Genomic DNA, 21047 nt, shown 5'->3' on the forward strand with positions numbered 1-21047 from the left:
AAAATAAAGAAACAACTTTTTGTGTAGTCAATCTCATTTATAAATATCAACTAAAATGTGATACTCATATATTCCATAATTAAAGAAATTTAGACATAGTACTCCCTATGTTTTATTATATAGGTAGTTTTAGTTAAAAGCTCGAAGATTAAAAATTTATTATGTTTTGAAAAATATTATTTAAAGTATAAATTACAAATAATTGAACCAACCATAATAAGTATATGTAAGTTGATTGAAAATATTATTTAAAAATATGAAAACTATTTATATTTTGAAACAAATATTTTTCTTGTTAAACTACTTACTATAAAGTTGGCTTGGTAAACGTTGAATTTCAATACTCCATTTGCTTTCCTTCGGTTTCGATTTTCCAGCCTACTCTTGTGTTTGTTTGTTTGTTTGTTGTGAAGTCTCAGCAATCGATTTTGGTCTCATGCCTTTTTTTCTGTAGCTCCATTTTTCTTGGTGATCTCACGGTTGTTTCGTAAGGCGGTCAGCTCTCTGGTTCTTAGAACTTGGACATGTCGAGTCTCGATCGTTCTGTTTTGTCTAGCGGTTGATGGGTTCTGAAGACATCATGCTTTGAAATTCAACATCCCACCGCTTGGGTCTTGTCTCTTGAGTGTCCTTATGGTTGTGTTTCTAACCGTTCTTTTGCAGGTCATTCGCTAATAGGCCTGGGAATTTGAGTCACAGTTCGCGGGTCCCGTCCCGTTTGACCCGCCGCGGAGCGGATGCGGATCGAAGAAATTAAAAAATCGATTCGCGGGTGCGGATGCGGCTTATTAATATTTTTTGCGGGACGGATGCGGGTTGGTGGATTTTGAATTGCGGGTACCCGCCAACTCGCAATTGATTATTTTTTTAAATGTTTTTCTTTTGTTAAAAAAGATAAATATTTTTTAAAAATACGATTTTCTAAAAAAATAATGATTAAATTTTTTAAAAATATATAAAAAATAATTATAAATATATTATTTATATATAAATTTAAAAAAAAAATTAAATAATTATTTTTTAAAATATATATAACCCGCGGATCCCGCTGGTACCCGTAAAATTAGCGGGGCGGGTGCAGGTGCAATTATCTCTGTTTGCGGGTCCTGCGGATCGAAGATTTTGGAAAAGAAAAAGTGAAATCCGCGGGTTGCGGGTCATGCGGGGCGGGTTTGACCCGCAACCCAGCCCTATTCGCTAACTTGTCCGATTTGCAGTTTTCAATCACGCTCGTCTTGTTAGTGTAGTTTCGTGTGTGTTTGTTTGATGTCTTTAATTCATATGTCTTGTGATTAGGCTTTGTTGTTTTGTGTTTTTTGTGGATTTTGTGTTGTTATGTGTTTTTTATTCATGTGTTTTGTGTGTTTCCGGATTTAATTGCTCGTAACGGTTTAATGGCGAGGAGAAAGCGGAGACCTCGGTCTCCCGTCCCAATTAACTGGAACCATTCGGTGATAGCTGAAGTCGGATCTGGAATTATGATAAGCAGCTTGCATGTATCTCTTTCGATAGAGTCGGATCCGAAGTTTGCTGTGTATCGTCAAAAAGTGTAGCAGAGCAATTTTATGTCGTATGTATTTTATTTAAATCAGTGTTGTAATCGTTTATGCCCTTTTAGATCGATTAATAATACTTTAGTAAATTTTTTTTAAAAAGGTCCATAACAAATATCCAACCAATTTTTTTTTAATTAAGAAGAAGCAAATCTTCAATCGTTATTATACTTATAATTGATCGTTTAGTTAACTATTGATTGTGTTTAAAAAAAAGGGTTAACTATTGACGAAGTAGCCAGGGACTCGAGAAAATATATTACAAAAGAAAAGTCGATTTAATATTTTTGTATTTCTTTTCCTTTTTTTTCCACTATTTTTTAAAAAAGAAAGAGAAATGAAACTAGCTTATTTGACCAAAAATCCCTCAGATTGCGTGAATAGAAGATCAAGAGAATAAGTATCCTTCACGTGGCTACTACTCTACTCACACTGCCCCCACACGAGAAACACTAACAAAAATGTAAATACAAGGGAAATCATTCAATTCATATATGAACAAAGGATCACGGTCTTAATCCGTACATATGTTTAGACATTTGTGCTAAATCAGACATCAACACAAGTTTTATTCAAATTTCATATATTAACCAACAATTTTAAGTTAATTCAGACATTAACCATATAACAGTTAGTCAAGTGGTAATAGATTTGACTATTTACGTGGTTTTTTCATTTTTAATAATTAACTAGATTCTGACCCGCCTTTAAAAGGGCGGGTATATTTTTTGTTTTAATTTTGATTTTCATATTTGTGTATATGTTTTATGGTTATATTTGTGAATAAGTCTTAATCAAAATACATTTTATTGGATAATTGCAATTTAAAATTGATCTGGTATACGTTCGGTTAGGATTGGGTTGTGGGTTAAACCTGGTTCGCTGACCCGTCAACCTGCGAATTTCAATTTCTTTTGGTCAAATAGTCTGACCTGCATAATCCGCAAAAAATAATTTTATATTTGCTCCGATTAATTTTACGGTTATCGGGAGATTATATTTTTTTGACCCGCCTTAAAAGGGCGGATATATTTTTTGTTTTATATCTTTTTAAAAATTTAATTTTTATATTTTTGTTCTTAAGTCATATTTGTGATTTTAGTCATATTTGTGATTTTCTTGGTATAATATTTCTCCTAAATGGTTAATAAGAGGTTTTAATCTATTTTATTAAAATAGTTGAACCACACTTATCTATAAAAAATTATAATTATAAAATGACTATAAAAAACTGAAACATAAAATTAAAATTTTCAGAAAAATTTTAAACAAAAAACATATCCGCCCTTTGAAAGGGCATGTCATAAATCTAGTAATAATATTAAATAGGAATACTAATTTACTTTTTTATTAATAACTTATAATATTTTTATATTTTTTAAGATTTAAAACTTAATTTTATGATAATTTTAAAATATTTTTGAACACGCAAAATTCTTACATTTGCACTGAACAGGCAAGCTATTATATGTTGATAAAATAATCATTTAAAATAACCGAATTTATATGTACATATTAGTCGACCATATAGATATTTATTATCAGATGCTGAATACATTTTATAACTGTCGAATACTATATGTGTATAATACGAAAGTGGTTGAGAGAATATTGGCACTAAAGGAGAAGTTATAAAATTCAATATTATTAATCTATTCAATATTAATTCTGTAACTAAAATAAATAAATAATTGGACATAACCTTGCATCAATTGGTCATGTTGAAGAATTAATAGAATAGATAAAAATAATAACTTCAACCTGAAGTTGGGGGAGATCGAATATGGGTGCAGACACAATAACAATAATAAAGTAATTAAACACACTTAGTTAGAATTTATTTATTTTGTACAACTACATTATAAGTAGAAAAGTATGAATAGAACATATTATATATAAATACAAATAATAGATAACACAACAAATAATCTAGTTTGGTATAGTGGTTGATTGCATACTTCACTTTTGTCTGCATCCAGGTTCGATCTCTCCGAATTTCAGACTAAAACTATTTTTTCTATTAATTATTGAAAATGAAAAAGCCACGTAAGCACTGACGCTTGCCCAGTGCCGGAAGGTCAAAGAAGTTGGTGACCTGATGATAGGGAAGACGGTACCCGAAGCCCCGGTGAACAACGGCCTTAAATAACTATAACAGTTCTAAGATAGCAAAATTCTTTGTTGGGTAAATTCTGACCCGCCGAAAAACATAACAATCTGGACACTGTTTTAGAGAGAGGCTCGGTAAAATAGACATGTCTGTGATAAAAGGGTGCAACCGAGACTGCAAACTTACGTTTGAGGAGATTTATGTACAAATGAAATTAGTTCTCTTTTTAAAATCTGGGTTTTAAACTGAATTGGACTCGACTTTCTCAACCGGTTTTATCAGCCGGTCTGATCCAGTAATTTTAAAAATACTAGACGAGACTAATACTATATATGTTGTAGTTTCAGACTTGGAAGGATTAGGATTTGGCTTGAACCTCCTGATAATTTTTTTTTTTAAAGATGAACGCTCTCACAGCACCGGCAAAACATCGACACGGGAAAGACAGCAGAAAATTGCCGGCTTATGTCCTCGAGAAGAGAGAGGACTGGTACAGTTTCAGTATAAGCTTCTTTCTTTTCCTACATTACTTATTTCTAATTTTAAATAGCATATAACTTAGAAACTATCGAATATAAGTAAATTACGTTTGAATTTATATTTGTACCAAAATATATGACTGTTTCAGTATAAGCTTCTTTCTTTTCCTCTTAGAATTTTTTTTTTGTTAACAAAGTCTTAAAACCCTAATTTTCATGACATGTCGTGACGACATGATCCGAGAAAACCAAGTATGGGCGCAAGTAATCGATACAATCGTTTGTTAACTAGTCAAAACTTAAAAAGCCAATAACAAATATATGTAAAGACAAAAGCCATTAACATATTACACCAAAAAAAACAAGCCATTAACATATAATTAAGAAACAGGGCAATTTGGAATTATACTAAAAACAAGTGTATCCAAACAAGTTACCATCCTAGCTAGTGTTCCTAGCAGACTCGAGCCAAAACGAGCAAAATATCAAATGCTGTGGTCTATGGCTAATATATATCTACATTTACTTACACATACATTTAAATCTAGCATAGATGGCTAGGTATAGATGGCTAGGTATATATGACTAAACTTAGTATATTGTGACAACAAGTATATCTATATGTTTGAAAGCGTAGACATGAGTACCAGTGTATGGAATGTAAAAATATACTATCGACCTACGTGTAGACATGAGTACCAGTGTATGAAAATTCACCATGATGCATGCAACGTACAAATAATGTGATGTTATTAATATATACTCACACAACTGGGACACACTATATAGCTCATACAACAAACAAACAAAAACTACATTTTGTGATATTTTCTCCCTTCACTGAATCATTTCATTTTGAATATCAAATTAGTATAAATACACATATACATATATACACGCATATATATAGTGGGGGTTTCCAATAACTCATGATTAGGGTTAATGGCAATAGAAACGATCAGACAGTTTTGATTGAACCAATCAATTATTATTCATCTGATATTTTGAGTTTTGTGGTCTAAGTTATTCAGAGAGAATAATTCCAATTAAAACAGATCATATCAATCTTAAGAAAAAAAAAATCAAAAGAGCTTAAATTTAGATTACCTATGGAAATCTTTTATATGAAACATTATCAAGTGGACGACTAATTCTGAGTCGACGAAGAGTTTGCAGCAACCTTCTTGACAACAACATCTGCGTCGTCTTTGATCTTCCTCCTCTTCTTCTTCCGGTACGGAATCCCACGAGCCTTGGCTTGAGATTCTCTCACTTCCCTCAAGTGAACCCGGATCGACCCGTTTGCAAATGGGTTAGTATCCGGTGACCCGCCACCATGTTCCTCGTAAGCAGCTCTTAGCCGTCCGATCAAAGCATCTAAGCTTCCCCAAGCTTGTTTGAGAGGACACGTGCACGCTCCTGGTGGATCGGGTTGTCCGAAGAAGACACAAGCTTGTTGATGTACTTTGGTTTTACCAAACTGATCTAAGTACCTTAGGAAACTTAGCACGTGCGTGTAATCGAACTGAGACATCACCAACGGTGGATTCTGCGATTTTAGGTATTGGATGAACGTGTTCCAATCGCGGCGTTTCTGCGACTCGTAGCGGCTGAGCGGTTGCGGTTGAGGAGGAAGTTGCTTCTGGTGGTTGGAGGACGAAGATGGATGTTCCGGTGGATCTTTCGTCGGTATGCGATGGTCCGAAGACATTATTATTTAGGGGTTTTTTCTTGTTGTTGTTTTGGTATTGTCTATTTAGTTTATGAGCAAATTGAAGGCTTAAAAGCGACAATAAAGTAAAGGAGATAAAGAGAGATGCATACTGAGAAATAATGGAACAATGAGAGAAAAATATTGAAGTATTTGCGAAAATACTATATACGTATGAAGTGACAATAATTTTAATTCGTTTCATGCGAATATGAAAACTCTTATCTTATTATATTTGAATACTATGCAAGATATGACCAACTTATTTAATCAGAATATCTTTATTTTTCAGTAATGGGGGAAATATAGTGTTTCTTAAGAAAATTTAATTTTTTGTGACCACAGGTCATTATAGGATACTGAAAATATCAAATATACCACCTCATTTTCTTCTGAATGCAGTATTGCAACTAGGTAATGATGACTGTATAACATGATATATAAATTTATATAAATTCAGTGAGTATGACTCTATCTAAACCAAAAAATCATAATTTTGAAATAATTGTAAAGCAGACACTTATAACTAAGATTTACATCTTACTAATTTTTAAGATAATGCGAACCAGAGCTTTATTGTTTTTAGAAACACCATATACCTATATATATCTTAATGATCAATCTATCTAGTCTGACAATTGAAGAATATCTATTTAGCGATATATTATTATTTTTCATATACTATTTTATAAAGGTTTCATTTTGTTGTAGTTATGTTCACACGTTTCATCATCCAAGAGAGTAGTAATGTACACAAAACAATTATATATCGACTCTGTAATAATATATACACAAATTAATACGCATTATCATTATTATAATAAGAGAAAAGAGAATATATATAGAGGGAACCCGTGAGAAGGTACTCTCGCTCTTTTTTTATTTACACAATTTTGTTAATTATCTTTTGGTCACTGGTGTGGCTATTACGCACTGTTATGATATACTCTTCTTTTAAAATTCCTTAAGAAATATTTATTTAAGCTATCCATTGTACGACTTATCAACCCGAATCAATCATTAGTGGTTTTAATAAGAAAGTATAAATTAATTTCTCCAACTTGCTTAGTTTAGTGGCTATTGTTGAATCATATTAGCCTATTATAACTTTATGCATAAAGATATAGATATCAAAACAATAGTATTTGTCACAGTAATATAATGTTGATGGATGATGATGACCGTACCCGTCATCATCCTACTCGTACCAATTATCAATAATACTTCATTAATGAACCTAGAGTATTCTCTTATTTCATATTTATTATTTTTATAAAAAAAACAAAATAATAAAAAATTGCCAAATTATATTATGTTTTAAAATAAAATAAAAATAAAAATAATAGTAATTGCCAAAAAAATTAATATTGTCAATACCATTAACAAAACATTAAACACTAAATCTAAATCCTAGAAACTAAATCCTAAACATTAATTTCTACACTTTATGTAAACTATAAATCTTAGGGTTCAAGATTTATCAAGAAGTTTAGGATTTATCTAAAGGTTTAGTGTTTAGGATTTAAGATTTAGTGTTTAGAATTTAGGATTTCGGGTTTAGTGTTTAAGATTTAGTGTTTTAAAGATTTAGTGTTTAATGTTTATGATTTAGGGTTTAAGATTTAAGGTATCTAAACACTAAATCCTAAACATTAAACTTCTGGTTAAACTCTAAATCTTTGGATAAATCATCAACGAACTTATGGCTTACTTAAGAATTTAGAGTTTAGTGTTTAGGATTTATGATTCATGATTTAGTTTTTTTGCTGGCAGCTTTAACAATATCAAAAAACAATCTTTATTTTTCTATATTACTACTATTTTCTTTTTATTTTATATAACTTGGTAAATTTTTATTATTTTGTTTCTTTTTTAAAAAATACTAAATATAAAATAAGAGAATACTATTCGTTGGTGAACCTATAGATTCACCGTTTTGGGTGAATCCAAGAAAAACTCCTAATTAAACATATTATCTTCAGAAAGTTTCAAAGATATTCCAAATTTTGTGATTAGTAGAAATGTACGTTTCATATACGTAATTACGTATAGCTGCGATGTTATCATATAAATTTGAAGTAAATAGTGAGTTCGTATTCGTATATTATACATTAGCAAAAACGAAAACAACACATCTTCTACAATGCAGTGAGTAAATAATAAACAACAATATACTAAATCAAATGTAAAAACAGACAAAAAAACTTTGGTGATTCATTTTGGTATTACTTTATTATTGTTACGGTATAAATTTTTGTCACCATTACATTTAAATACTCATGAACTAAAAAAAAAAAAAATAAAGTAATAAATTATATAAAACAGCTAATACGTGTTAGCTTAGTTGCTATATGCACATAATAGACACTTTAACTGAAAAACAAGTAATAGAAATGGGAGTGTTAGCATAAAAACTATGGTTTGGTCACGGACAATAAATAATTTCACCAAATAATAGTATCAACTTACAATAAGTACCTAAAAAGCATGAAAATAATGAAATAAAAGAGAAGACATAATAATTAAAGACAAGCATATTATTAAATTTTGATACACACATTTAGTACCCTTTGTCGGGAATAAGAACGTGGCAGCCGGTGAACGATTAGATTCCGGTGACAGAAGAAGATGAAGCCGACGGTGAAACCCTGAAAAGTTTTGCTGGACAAGATTTCGTAAGAGGAGATCTTGTGTGGGGCAATATATCTTTCGATATACTTTTGTTAACATCACAGAAATCCACTCGATACAAAAAGACAAAAAATAAAAAATTCACGTGGGACTTGGTCCATATGTTTTTTCACCTGGGGATCATATTTATGGCATTATTTGGCAACTGTAATTTTTGTGTTTCTAGTTTTGTTAGATGCTAAAAGCATGAAAACAATTGAAGACCATTTGTTACAATGGCAAATTCTCTCCTTACGTTAACAAGAAAAAAGAAAGAAAACAATTGATCGAGAAGCCCAGTCAAAGTTAATGTTTTTATCGATACACATGTCTCCGGAAACGTGAGGATTTCTCAAAACATTAGATGTGACATGAATAATATATAAAGATATAATATTAATTTGTTACCAATTAATTTTAAATTAAAAATTTATGATAAATTTTAATTTAATATAATATCAGAACATAAATAAATTAAGTCCAATTCAAATGAAATTGTTCCGACCCAACAAAAAAAGTCTGATCAATCTTATGTCAATTTAGTCTAAATTAACAGGCGGTTTGATCGAACTAAATTCTAGACTGAAATACTATCGAGTAATATATAAAAAGTTATGGCTAATTCATTTATTGTTAATCGATTTTACATTGGAAAATGTAAAAATACTAATATAAATTTTTGGAAAGAAAAAGAATTTGTAAAGCTAAAACACTTTTATTTAATTTTGTAGACGCTCCATGTGATGAGATTACAACATTTCAAAATCTAAAAATACAATTACATATGTTTTTGTTGTTCATCATCGAGGAAAAATTCTATCTCTTTGTTATATTATTTCTCTCACACAAAATAAAAATAAAAATAAAATGACTTGTAAGAAATATTATTTGTGTTGTTGTCAAACCTAAAAAATTTATAAAATCAATGGAGATTCTTGACTGTTCAAATCGTCTATCGTAGCACTTTGGGAATGAATTATTCTGAACCTTGGACTTGCCTCCATCTAAACCTCCAGTTTTTTTTTTTGTAACTGAAAAACCTCCAGTTTTTGCTGAACCTAATTCTGTAAGCGAACATATACAGAACGTGATTAACCAAGCTAGTGTGCTTGGTACAAGAAAGCAGGAATCATCGAGCAAACCAGTTCAAGATACTGCAAAGAGCTCCCTTCCAGTTGTTGTTTCAACTCCCACGTCTCAACAACGAAGCAGCATGCTAAGTCACTCTAGTGGATCTCTCTCTCTCACCTGCAGAGCACTGCAACATCATTCAAAGTCTTTGGCTTAAAGTCACAGATAACTCATGGCTGGGTTTCGTAAAATTAGCTTTTATATCTTCTTAGTTAATTTAAACAACTAATATCATGATAGATTGAATGTTTTTTTATACAAATTTATCATTTTAAATTATCTATAAATAGAGATTAAGTTTATTTAATCTGGATAATCATCCCCTAGTCTATATTTGAGAAGTGATTTGTCACATGTCTTCTCTACAATCGTTTTCACAAAAAAAATTGTGACGTGACTATTAAGATTGATGACATGTCATATGGTTAAATATGACATGGACAATTAAAATTGATGATATGACTTATAGATTAATATGACATGGACAATTACATTTAATGTTAATTTATATTTTTGGTAAACTTTTTAAAATATGGTAACAACTCATATTACATTTATTATCTATTTATATTTTGAATTTTTTTTAGAATATGGTAATAACACATAATCATCATTAAAATAAATATATTCAACTATGGCATCTAAATTTCGAAATATGATTTAATTATTTATTTTAAAATTATAAAATTTCCAAAAATGCATAATTTTTTTTACAAAATTATAAAATTAATTCTTAAATCATTATTTTCTTATATATATATCTAAAAAAATTATAAGTATTTTTTAATTTTAATTTTTGAAAATTATACAATTTTTACATATTTATTTAATATATTTAATTAAAAATAAATAGATATAAAATCTATCTAAGATTAGAATTTTAAATATATACATGCATATTCTTAAATATAATTTAAAATAAAAAAATTGTTTTTATCTTTATTTTTATGTTTATTTAAATCAAATTTATACCAAAATATTGAAAAAGAAAATTTACAATATTAATTAAAAAATTAAATATAATTTATATTTATCTGTTAAAACATATTTTAAAAAAAAATTACTGCACATGGTGCAGGAAGACATCTAGTTAATTAGTAAATAAATAGTGTTGTTAAACAAAATTATTGTAATGTGTAAAAATTAAATATATTGAATGAAGAAGTAGAAAAAACAAATGATGTAGAATGTTAAAAGATGAAGTGGAGGATGTTGAATATTAAACTCATTGTATACAGTCTTAAAAATGATCTTACAGTGGTGCTCAGAAGGTGATGTCAGGGACGATTCCAAGCTCCTTAGATGAGGCAGGACAATCAGCTAACAGCGTCTTGACCATGAGTAAGGATATCAATACGGGTTACACGGGTCCATTTAAACCCTGTCCGATTAGGACTTACTCGTTTAAAACCCATTAATCGTATGGTCATTTAACTGTGAACCCGTTAAGAACCGTTTAACTATGAATCCGTTTAACATGAAGATGTCCGTTTAGGCATGTAAACCCGTTTAACTTTTCTTCTTCTAAATACAGTTTAATTATTTTTAAAATACAGATTTGTTATTGTTTCTTTTTTTACCATGTTAATCTGAAGAACCCTTATGACGTTATCTCTGTTTACTCACAACACCTTTGATACTAGTTAACTGAAGCTTTGTGAAAGAGAACCAGAGAACCATGTACGAGACTTACAAACAGTTAGACTCTTTAATTAAATTCTAAACAAAATGTACTAAGGGGATTCCGGATGGTTCAAACACACACACAAAAATCTGTTTTAAACAAAGGAGAATAGTGACTTTCATGCGCTCATGTTGTCTTCACACCCAAGAATTACTGTTTCATTTAACACAAGAAAAGTTCGTTAAAACTCAACCGAAAGATAATGTATAAAACTGTCTTGCTTGTAAAAGGGGTCATCATTGTTTGGAACATAATCCTTAGAACTGCTGAAGAAATATTATAAAATTGCCTTGCTTGTAAACCCGTTACAATTTCATCTCATCAGTTCCTAGTTTCTCACCTACTAAATAGAAGTCAAGTGGTCGACTCATTCTTTCCTCTAAACAGAGAATATAGAGAGCAGGAGCAATTCAAATGGTCTGTATCTTTGTTTCTCATAAATTTTCGCATGTATTTGATTATAAACATTTTCTTCCTACAAATACTGACTTTGTTTTTCAAATGGGAATTCGGCCAAAAAAACACTGAACATGGCGAGAATGACCAAAAGAAACATGGACTCGAAACTGGCCAAAAAAAGCCTGAACTTTTGTTGACTTTTATCAGTTTATTAAGAAACTTTGATTGACCGACCAGATTAAGACACCGTTAACCAACAGTTAAGACGGTGGTTAATCAATCGTTAAGTAAAACGACGTCGTTTTGAGATGGAATGAAACGACGTCGTTTTACCTACTTTTATCATCAAAAATATGTTGTTCGCGTGGATCGAACCTGAGAACTCATGGCCAAATGACGTCGTTTTACCTACTTTTATCATCAAAAATATGTTGTTCGCGTGGATCGAACCTGAGAACTCATGGCCAAATGACGAGGTTTCTTGCCACTAGACTACTGTCACTTTTAAGAATATCCATAACATGTTTTCTTTTATTGAGTATCAAACAAATCTAGAAAAATTTAAATTCTTTTTTAAAAAATTCCAAAAAAATCTTAAAAATTCAAAAAAATTCTGAAAAGTAAATTAAAATTGAAATTATAAATATTTAAAAAAAATCAAAACATTAATTTTTTTTATAAAAATTAATGTATCTAAGATCATTTGAGCATTTTATCTTAAATACATTAATCATACAATTTTTTTTATAAATGAATATATTTGTGATAAAATAGAAAAAATGATATTTATCACCCTATATATGTTTTTCATTTAATTATTATCATATTTTAGAAAAAAAATTTAGTGATAATACCAATTGTTTATTGTATCTTAATTATCATTTGTCTATTTTATCTTAAATATATTATTCATATTAAAATCTATAGTGTGATAAATATCATTTTACTTTATATTACATAAGTTAATTTATTTAAAAATATGTTTCAAGTTTTTTTAATCATTAAATTTAATTCGTTGCATTTTTGAATTATTTTAGATTTTTTTTTGAAATTTTTAGTGTATTGATATTTTTTTAAAAAAAACTTATTTGTAATTTCAATTATAATTTTACTTTTCAGAATTTTCTTGAATTTTTAAGATTTTTTGGATTTTTTTTGAAAAGAATTTAGATTTTTGAGATTTGTTTGATACTCAATAAAAGAAAACATGTTATGGATATTCTAAAAAGTGACAGTAGTCTAGTGGCAAGAGACCTCGTTATTTGGCCATGAGTTCTCAGGTTCGATCCACGCGAACAACATATTTTTGATAATAAAAATAGGTAAAAACGACGTCGTTTCATTGTATCTCAAAACGACGTCGTTTTACTTAACGATCTTTGCAAACGTCGTTTAACCATTCTGTAACGGTGTGTTTAATTTGGCGAGTCAGCGATAACTTTGTGTTTAATTTGGCGAGTCAGCGATAACTTACTGATTAAAGTTTAAAATCAAATATAGTTCGGTGTTTTTTTGGCCAGCCAATATGTTCGTGTTTATTATGGCAATTCGTGCAAAGTTCATGATTTTTTTGGCCGAATTCCCTTTTTCAATGGAACTCTCAAAAGATCCAGTAGTTGATGGGGTCTGAATCCGAGGATGCAGACTCCGACAGTGATAGGTGGTCGTGTAATTAGGAGGGGGCAACCGAGACTGCAAGTATACGTTTGGGGAGATTTAAGTACAAACTAGATTTTAACCCGCGCTTTTGAAGCGCGGGATAATTTACGATGAAAAATTTCACTAATAATTTAACAAATATTTTGGTTATTTTTAAAGAGTGTGTATTTAAAATATTTTTGCATTTAAATCAGTATTTTTAAATTCAACCCGATTGTGATTATACCGGTTAATCCGGAGATCTGACAATTCAATTTATGTTTTTAAAATATTCATATTGAAAAATCACTAAAACCCGAGACTAACCGATTGAACTGATGGATGACCGATATGTAATCTAATTGGATTTAAATTGTAATAGTTTCATAATTTGTAATCTTATAATCGAAATTTTAAAGTTCACTATTTTGCAATTTATGAAATTATGACGTTTCTACAAAATTTTAAAGAGAAAATGATAGATATAAAATAACTAAGATTAATTATTGTATTATTTGGAAACATTGATAGTAGTATAAAAAATATATTGTTTGGAATCATTGATAGTAGTATAAAGAAATAAGTATATTGTTTGGAAACATGGATAGTAATATATAGAAATGAACATTAGTGATTTAATGTATGTTTAACTATAAAGTATAAAGATGTATTTAATTTAAAAACTTACAAAATAAATGTTAGGTCCAACATAATGTTTCTGTTTTAATAAGATAGATGAAATTAATTTTCTTTTTCTGTCTCATGCATTCTGGACCAATGATATTTTTTGTGAAGCTTTCTTTTATCATCAGTACATAATGATAAGATGGTTTGTAGCAAGAAGAGTTTCCGTATATTCACATGATTTATCTGTCTTTAAAGAAAGGAAAAAAAACAAATTTAAGAGAGAAAATGACGAAAAATACCAATGATGTGGATATATATATATATATATATATATGAAGCTAAGATTGCTTCAACATGAGCTTATATGTTGATGAGTTTGGCTTTGACATTGAATATGACATGATCTCGCTTTATCCCTTAGCTCTTGAAATGCCCTCATTGTCTCTGCATCAAATCCTCCTGCGAACTGAACACCAAAAGGACAAAATAAAAGACAGTAAGAGACTGGACAAACAATATATGTTGCAAGTTTGCTGAAACAGAAGATGATCAAAAGTCTTTTTTGCTTTACCTGGTGAACACGGAATGCAAATTTGACACCTTGAACTATAAGCTCTTCCTCTTCAGGGCCACCGCCTCCAATGGCTTCCAGCTCTGCAGATACCCTCTTCATATACTTCATTGCTAGTTTCACTGACGCCAATTTAATCTGAAATCACATAATATGAACGCTACACACACTTAATAATACAAAGTTCCATTATCTTATTCCAAAGTCCCTATTTGGCATAACTATTTCAAGTTGCAGAATATACAGTTTGAACACACTACACGCAACATAAAGACTTTAAAGAGTAGTCATGTGAGAATCTGATTCCATTCTCTATTGCTTTGTTATCTATTTTTATCATATGATATAATAAAGTTATCTATTCTCCATTGAAGTTAAGATTTGTTCCACATTTATATATTTGTCATGTAGTGCAATAATAGTTATAACCATGTAAACAAGCAATAATAGAGTGAAGACACAGCAATCAAACCAATCTCCAGCCAGTGCCAAGCAACAATTGACTTTTATCAGAAAATGGGGACCATGTATAGAATTGTTGTTCTCGTTGTTTCTATCTAAAGTATTGTCTTCTTCATTCATCACTAACTCCAATCTAATAAAAGTATCCAAATAATGACCACAACTAAACTTAGATTAAAACAGACTATTAAGCTAAAACCAAGACTTAATGTTGCTGACCTGACTAGTAACGCCGGTTTCGAGCATCCAATCAACCGGAATCTGGAAAGTCTTGAACTTTGTCGCCGATGATTCCTTCATCCTCGACAGACTATAAACACCATGCTCTAACCTTCAACAACCCCCACAAAAGTAAGATTTAATTAATTTTGAACACGAAATAAATAAATAAAAGATTGGATTTTTATTTATCATACTTTTCGAAAAGAGCTTGCATTTTCTTGAGAGCAGAGCAAGAAGGCTGGCGAGGGTCTTCCCGGAAACGAGAAGCTTCCGATACGAGTTTCTTCAGATCGAAGTAACAAAACGCTGCTTCACGCAAAGCGTCTGCCTTTTGCTCCGGCCACTCGAAGTGTTTCAACACTGCTCTCTCGTCGACCAGGTAAGAGAGTTCGTCGTCGAGCCATTTCACGAAAGGCACCACGTCTTCTATGTCCGAAAACGCTGCGTTTTCGACTTCCTTGATCAGGAACCTTATGAAGTCTCCTTGCGTTTCCACGTCGGTTTTTATCTGCAAAATGTTCGGTTTAAATTTAAAAAACAAACCGGTTTAGAGAAGCTTAAAACCGTGATTTATTGAGTTTAACCGGGTAAAGAGGATTTTTACCGCGAGTAGATAAACCGATCGGTTTTCGATTTCTCCGATCATGTCTCTAGCGTTTGAGCTAGCGAGTACTGCCTCTGCGGCGGTGGAATCTCTCCTCGAGTTTGTGGAGTCTCTTCTCATCAACGAGTGGTAAAACTCGACAACTTCCGGTACTCTTGTCACTTTCTCCGACGCGATCTTTAAACTCTTCGGCGGCGGCGGCGGTGGAGGCGGAGGTTTGGAAACGGACGGAGGATGTGACGGTGGAGGTGGAAGCGGAGATTTGGAAACGCACGGAGGATGTGGTGGTGGAGGCGGAGGAGGAGGTGGATTCGTTCTCCGTGGCGGAGGATCGGCTCTGTTCGCCGTGGAATCTCCGGATGAAAATGACCGTTGAGGCGGTGGTTTAGGGACTCTGGGAACCCTAGATCTGACGGTTGAGAGCGATGCCACGTTGAGTTCCTCGATCTCGTCTTTCCTGTCAATGTCAACGGACGTAACGGCCTTGACGTCCTCTCGGTTCCGAACCGGGTCGGGTGGGTCGGGTATATTTCTCATCGACCCGACCCGTTTCAAGCTCCTGATCAGACTCGATTTCGCCGACGCGTCCACTAAACCCTGAAACCTCTGAGAGACCGAGAGCGCGTGTTCGTCACTCTCCCTCAGCGACGAGACGAGTTTCCTCAGCTCCGCCGTCTCCTTCTCGCTCCTCTCGATTTCGCGCCTTAACCTCCCGTTCTCCTCCGCTAATCTCGCCGTCTCCGTCCTCGAGTCCTCGATTTCGCCGTCCTTCTCCGCGATCTGCGACTCGAGCAGCGGGACGACGGAGACGGATTCCCTGAGCAGCTTGAGCTCGAGGACCTCCGTCTTCAGGCGAGCTTCTCTCTCGCGGAGGTCCTCCACCTGACGGCGAAGGTCCGAGACGAGTGCGTTTTGGTCGGAGCGGGAGGAAGCATTGTGTACTTGAGCTGAGGCGCGTGGGAAGTAGACGCCGAAGGAGCGAGCGAAACCGGGTTTCTGATTAGAAACGGGATTCGACGGTTTAGTAGCAGAACCGGAAGTCGGTTTAAGGAGCGGAGGAGGCTGAGGGGGGAGAGGAAGTGGAGGAGGAGAAGTGATGTCTTTTGGTTTGGTTGAAGGAGATTTATGAAAACCCATGGCTACGCGGACCTTACCAGCCACCATTGATGATGATGATAATGAGAAAGAAAGCTTCAGAACTATAGAGAGAGAGAGAGAGGGAGTGAGAGTGATGACTGATGATTCAAAGTTTGGGCCTTTGGATCAAGAAGAAGAAGATGAGATGAGAGAATAAAATATACTTTTTTTTCTTAAAATAAATAAATTGGTCAAAATGCTTTACCTTTTTCGACCGTTGGAAGAATAATGGATATTTAGCATATGAAATAGAAACTATGCTTTATATTAAGATTTGAAGTAGTGTTACACATGCACGTATAACGAGGACCTTCTTCGTTTCAACTTAGATTCAAAATTTAAAAAGAAGGAAACAAGAAGAACCCCTTTGAGGCTTTTGGCAAGGTGCCTTGGTTCTTTTCTTTATCTGCCTGTGTCTTATGACAACTTTAATTTTCATTGGCAATAATACTGAGATTGGTAGCATCATCTTGGCAATATGTATACATGTGTGCACTTGGAGGTAGAACAATGTGAGAACAGAGCTGTGTTTGATGCTGACTTCTACTAGCATTGCTTTCTCAGCAAAAATCTAATTGCTTTTTCCCTTTTTGTATTTTAATCAAACACATGCATGCATCTACATCATCGTCGCGATTAACAATTTTGTCATTTTATGTGATGTACTTGTTTATATTTCACATTACTTGTCTGAGTTATGTAGTCCTTTTTCCCATTTTTACATGGATAAAATATTTTACACAAACAGAAATTGACCGCGAATAGTTAGATAAATTTATGTCCAAATGTAGATGTAGATGAATATGAACGTGTAAACCTATATGTTAGTGACTGATTAGATTGGTTTATTGAGAGAAGATTAGCTAACTATGAAAGGGAAAGGGGTAATTAATGTGAGCAGCGGCGAAGAAAGGGAAAGAACAGAGACTTGAAAAGAATGTCACATAACTTGTGGGGAATGACATCTATATAGATTTCCATGTGTATTTGCTTAATAAACCCCATAAAAACAATATTTTTGAAGGTGGTCCTTTAAAAAAAAACCAACATCTTGTCTTTTCTACATTGCCATAGCAAACAAAATATACCACCAATTTGCACACATTCATTCATGTGTACAGATACCCAACTATACTTTATGCAAAGTTCAAATTTCTGAATATGATTGATAGTTCTGCGATGTTTTTGTGCTAAAACTTTTATCGTTATATCGTAATAGGGTTTAGAGTAAATTAGAAAAGAAAAAAAAATTGTAATCAACAATGAGTTGGTTTAGTATGTAAAACTCTTGGACTATTGAATAGAAATTTTAAAAGTCACATGTTCAAGCCGTGTTACAAAAAAATTAAAAAATTGATCTCCAGAAGAAAGTTAGATTACAATGATTTGTACTTGCTCACAAAACCCCAAAACCTTTTTAGTTATTAAAAATGTAATTTAGTACTAGTATCTTTAAAATAAGATTGTCTGTTCGCGTCAAAGACAGTTAATTTGTGTTGAAATTGGTGATAAGACATATTAAGAGAAATGTTCCAATTTTGAGTATCGCATCTTTGTTTCTCAAAAGTAGGCTCTATTGAAGAGTTAGTTTGTTTGAATTTATGAATAAGATTTCCGTTGGAGACACTTAGCCATATTGGAGGTGTTAAAGGGAGCTCCTCCTTTCTCACATCCTGTTGTTTATTCCTCTATGCAAAAAATAAAATAAAATGGTATCCATATCTATCTCTTCTTCACCAATCATTAATGTACCAACCCTATTTAACTAATATCCAATCTTTTAACCTTTGGAAAATAGCATCAGGTGTAAAAATGTATATACATCGTGATCGTAGTGTAGTGAAATATTTTTGAAGTGAGTAGATATTCTACAACAGCAATATTTAAAAAAAAAATCTACGTCACCAAATGATATATTTTTAAGAATCAAGATGTCAACTATGATCCATTTAGCCGTATGAAACATTGAATATATTGTTATGACATAAGTAAGTAGCAAAAGAGTAATGATCCCACTGATCATGCGGTTTTCTTTGTTTAACACAGAAAAGCATGTTGGGCAGCTAGCACTTTCAGGGTAGTTGATTTCTTCTATATGTGACCGTTAGATTTTGTGAAGTCGATAATGAAATGGGCCTTCGCGAAGCCATGTATTCGACCTAGGACCATTTTTCAGCAAAATGTTCAATACTTTCACATTATACTGCAAGTCTGCAGTTATAACATCGTGTACAGTTGGCTTTTGTGTATCTGTACAATCATATAGTTATATGATATATCATATACAATGCAGTATACCATGTCATAATTCTTTTCAAATTTTTACAGTATATTGTGGCTGTCAAATTCACATGTAAAATTAAATTATTTTTGCGTGGGACAGAAAAACAAATAGAGATGCATAGTTGGGCATAGGATTGAAAGTTGAAAGTTGAACGCTTCAAAGCCCATTTATAACGCAATATTATATTTACTCAGTAAATGAAATTATCTTTATTACAATAATAATAAAGTGTAAATTGTTTTTACAAAAAAAATGAAAAATAAGGAATATTCTGCATATTTAGTATAGAAAATCCCATTTTATAAGTAACAAATGTATGAGAACACACAATCCCCTAGACTATATTTGAAAAGTGACTTGTATATGTGTTATCACTACAATTATTCTCAACAAAAAATGATGACATGACTTAAAAGAAATATGACATGACATCGACTTAATTGTGACATGTAAAATTTTCTATATTAAGATTTATGTTTTTGGTAAGATTTATTAAATATGGTAACGACTATTTTCTATATATAGATTCATATTTTTGGCAAAATTTCGTAATATAGCAATAACTAATAAATTTTATATCAAAATATTATTTTTCTACAAGTATCCATTTTGGTAAAATTTTAGAAATATGGTAATACTAATAACTTTTCTATATCTATTAAAATAATATAATTATATATATAAATAATAATTACAAATTTAATTGTTTTCATCAATTTATGAATCATATTTTATTATCAAATAAGTGTAGTTATAATTATATATTTTCTACTTATATATGTTATTTATATTAATGTATATATTTATTAGAACTAATTAAAATAAAAGTTAACTCAATAAATTATAATATGAATAAAATAACTCTATAAATTTTTTATTGTTATTATAATTTAAATAAAAAATTAAAAAGTTAAAGTAAACTTGAGTAAATCAAAATAGAAAAATTATATTATGGTTTTATGTTTTAACTAATAAAATTTAAATTTAAATACTGAAAATTAAAAATTTGTTGATATAAAATTTTAAATTGTTTATATAAAAATATTTTTAAAAATTTTATATCTACGCATGGAGCAGGAAAACTCCTAGTTAAGAAAAAAATGAAGAGAGGATAATCCAAATTTACAAATAATTGCATTAGAGAAAAGCATAGAAGCCAGTATATGAGTTGATGCGTCGTGACTTAGCATTAGCCACCTCTTCAAAGCAAATCGCATGCTTCCTTCTTTTGTTGCTTCAAAGCAATTCTCTGTTTTTCTTCATTTCCCCTACTTTTGTTCGAGTTTCTAACAACTCTTAGCTTCTTCTTGTTGAATTTTGATCAAGCAATAACAATAATTATTGAAAGATAGGTATTTCATTTGAGTTCCAAACTACTTTTTTATGACAGTTATTCAATATTTTATTCTAAAATAATGAGGTTCGTTCTTAAGATTCATGGGATTTGAAATAGTTACTAAACATATTTTTAACTGTTTTAAGGATCGATTGATATATACATTTTAACCACTGATATTTTAATATCTTAGGAGTCATAAACGAATGTTTCATCTTGCTATTCCCATGTAGTGGCTTGGCTCTGGAAATAAAAGACCAAGGAGCACTAATAGACCAAGCATGAATGTAAGACTACTCAACCAGATAAAACCATATAGCGAAGTAACTTTGTCCAGCGAAGCATTGAGTCTAAACCTAGGCAGTTTATCCGAGACCCAAATCCAACCCGACCCAAAAAATCCAAACCAAAATAGTAAAAATACATGAA

At 31.5% G+C, this 21047-nt stretch overlaps 2 protein-coding genes across 3 annotated transcripts; both read right to left on the reverse strand.

The window, feature by feature from the left end:
• Positions 1-5063: 5063 nt before the first annotated feature.
• LOC108851627 (protein LIGHT-DEPENDENT SHORT HYPOCOTYLS 9) lies at positions 5064-5998 on the reverse strand. The gene has a single exon (XM_057010049.1). The coding sequence runs from the start codon at positions 5851-5853 to the stop codon at positions 5290-5292; it is 564 nt and encodes a 187-aa protein (XP_056866029.1). The 5' UTR covers positions 5854-5998; the 3' UTR covers positions 5064-5289.
• Positions 5999-14205: 8207 nt separating this feature from the next.
• On the reverse strand, positions 14206-17431 carry LOC108849367 (protein CHUP1, chloroplastic). 2 transcript variants are annotated; one of them, XM_057009585.1, is made up of 6 exons: positions 17204-17431; positions 15862-17060; positions 15452-15765; positions 15255-15366; positions 14574-14711; positions 14206-14468 (listed from the first exon to the last, which is right to left on the reverse strand). In XM_057009585.1, exons 2-6 carry the CDS (start codon positions 17023-17025, stop codon positions 14352-14354), a joined length of 1845 nt encoding a protein of 614 aa, XP_056865565.1. In that variant the 5' UTR covers positions 17026-17060; positions 17204-17431; the 3' UTR covers positions 14206-14351. The 2 variants fall into 2 exon arrangements, with proteins under 2 accessions (XP_056865565.1, XP_018478415.1); XM_018622913.2 differs by having other exon boundaries at positions 15862-17117.
• Positions 17432-21047: the final 3616 nt, after the last annotated feature.

This window comes from Raphanus sativus, chromosome 4 (genome assembly GCF_000801105.2).
Source record: "Raphanus sativus cultivar WK10039 chromosome 4, ASM80110v3, whole genome shotgun sequence".
NCBI lineage: Eukaryota > Viridiplantae > Streptophyta > Magnoliopsida > Brassicales > Brassicaceae > Raphanus > Raphanus sativus.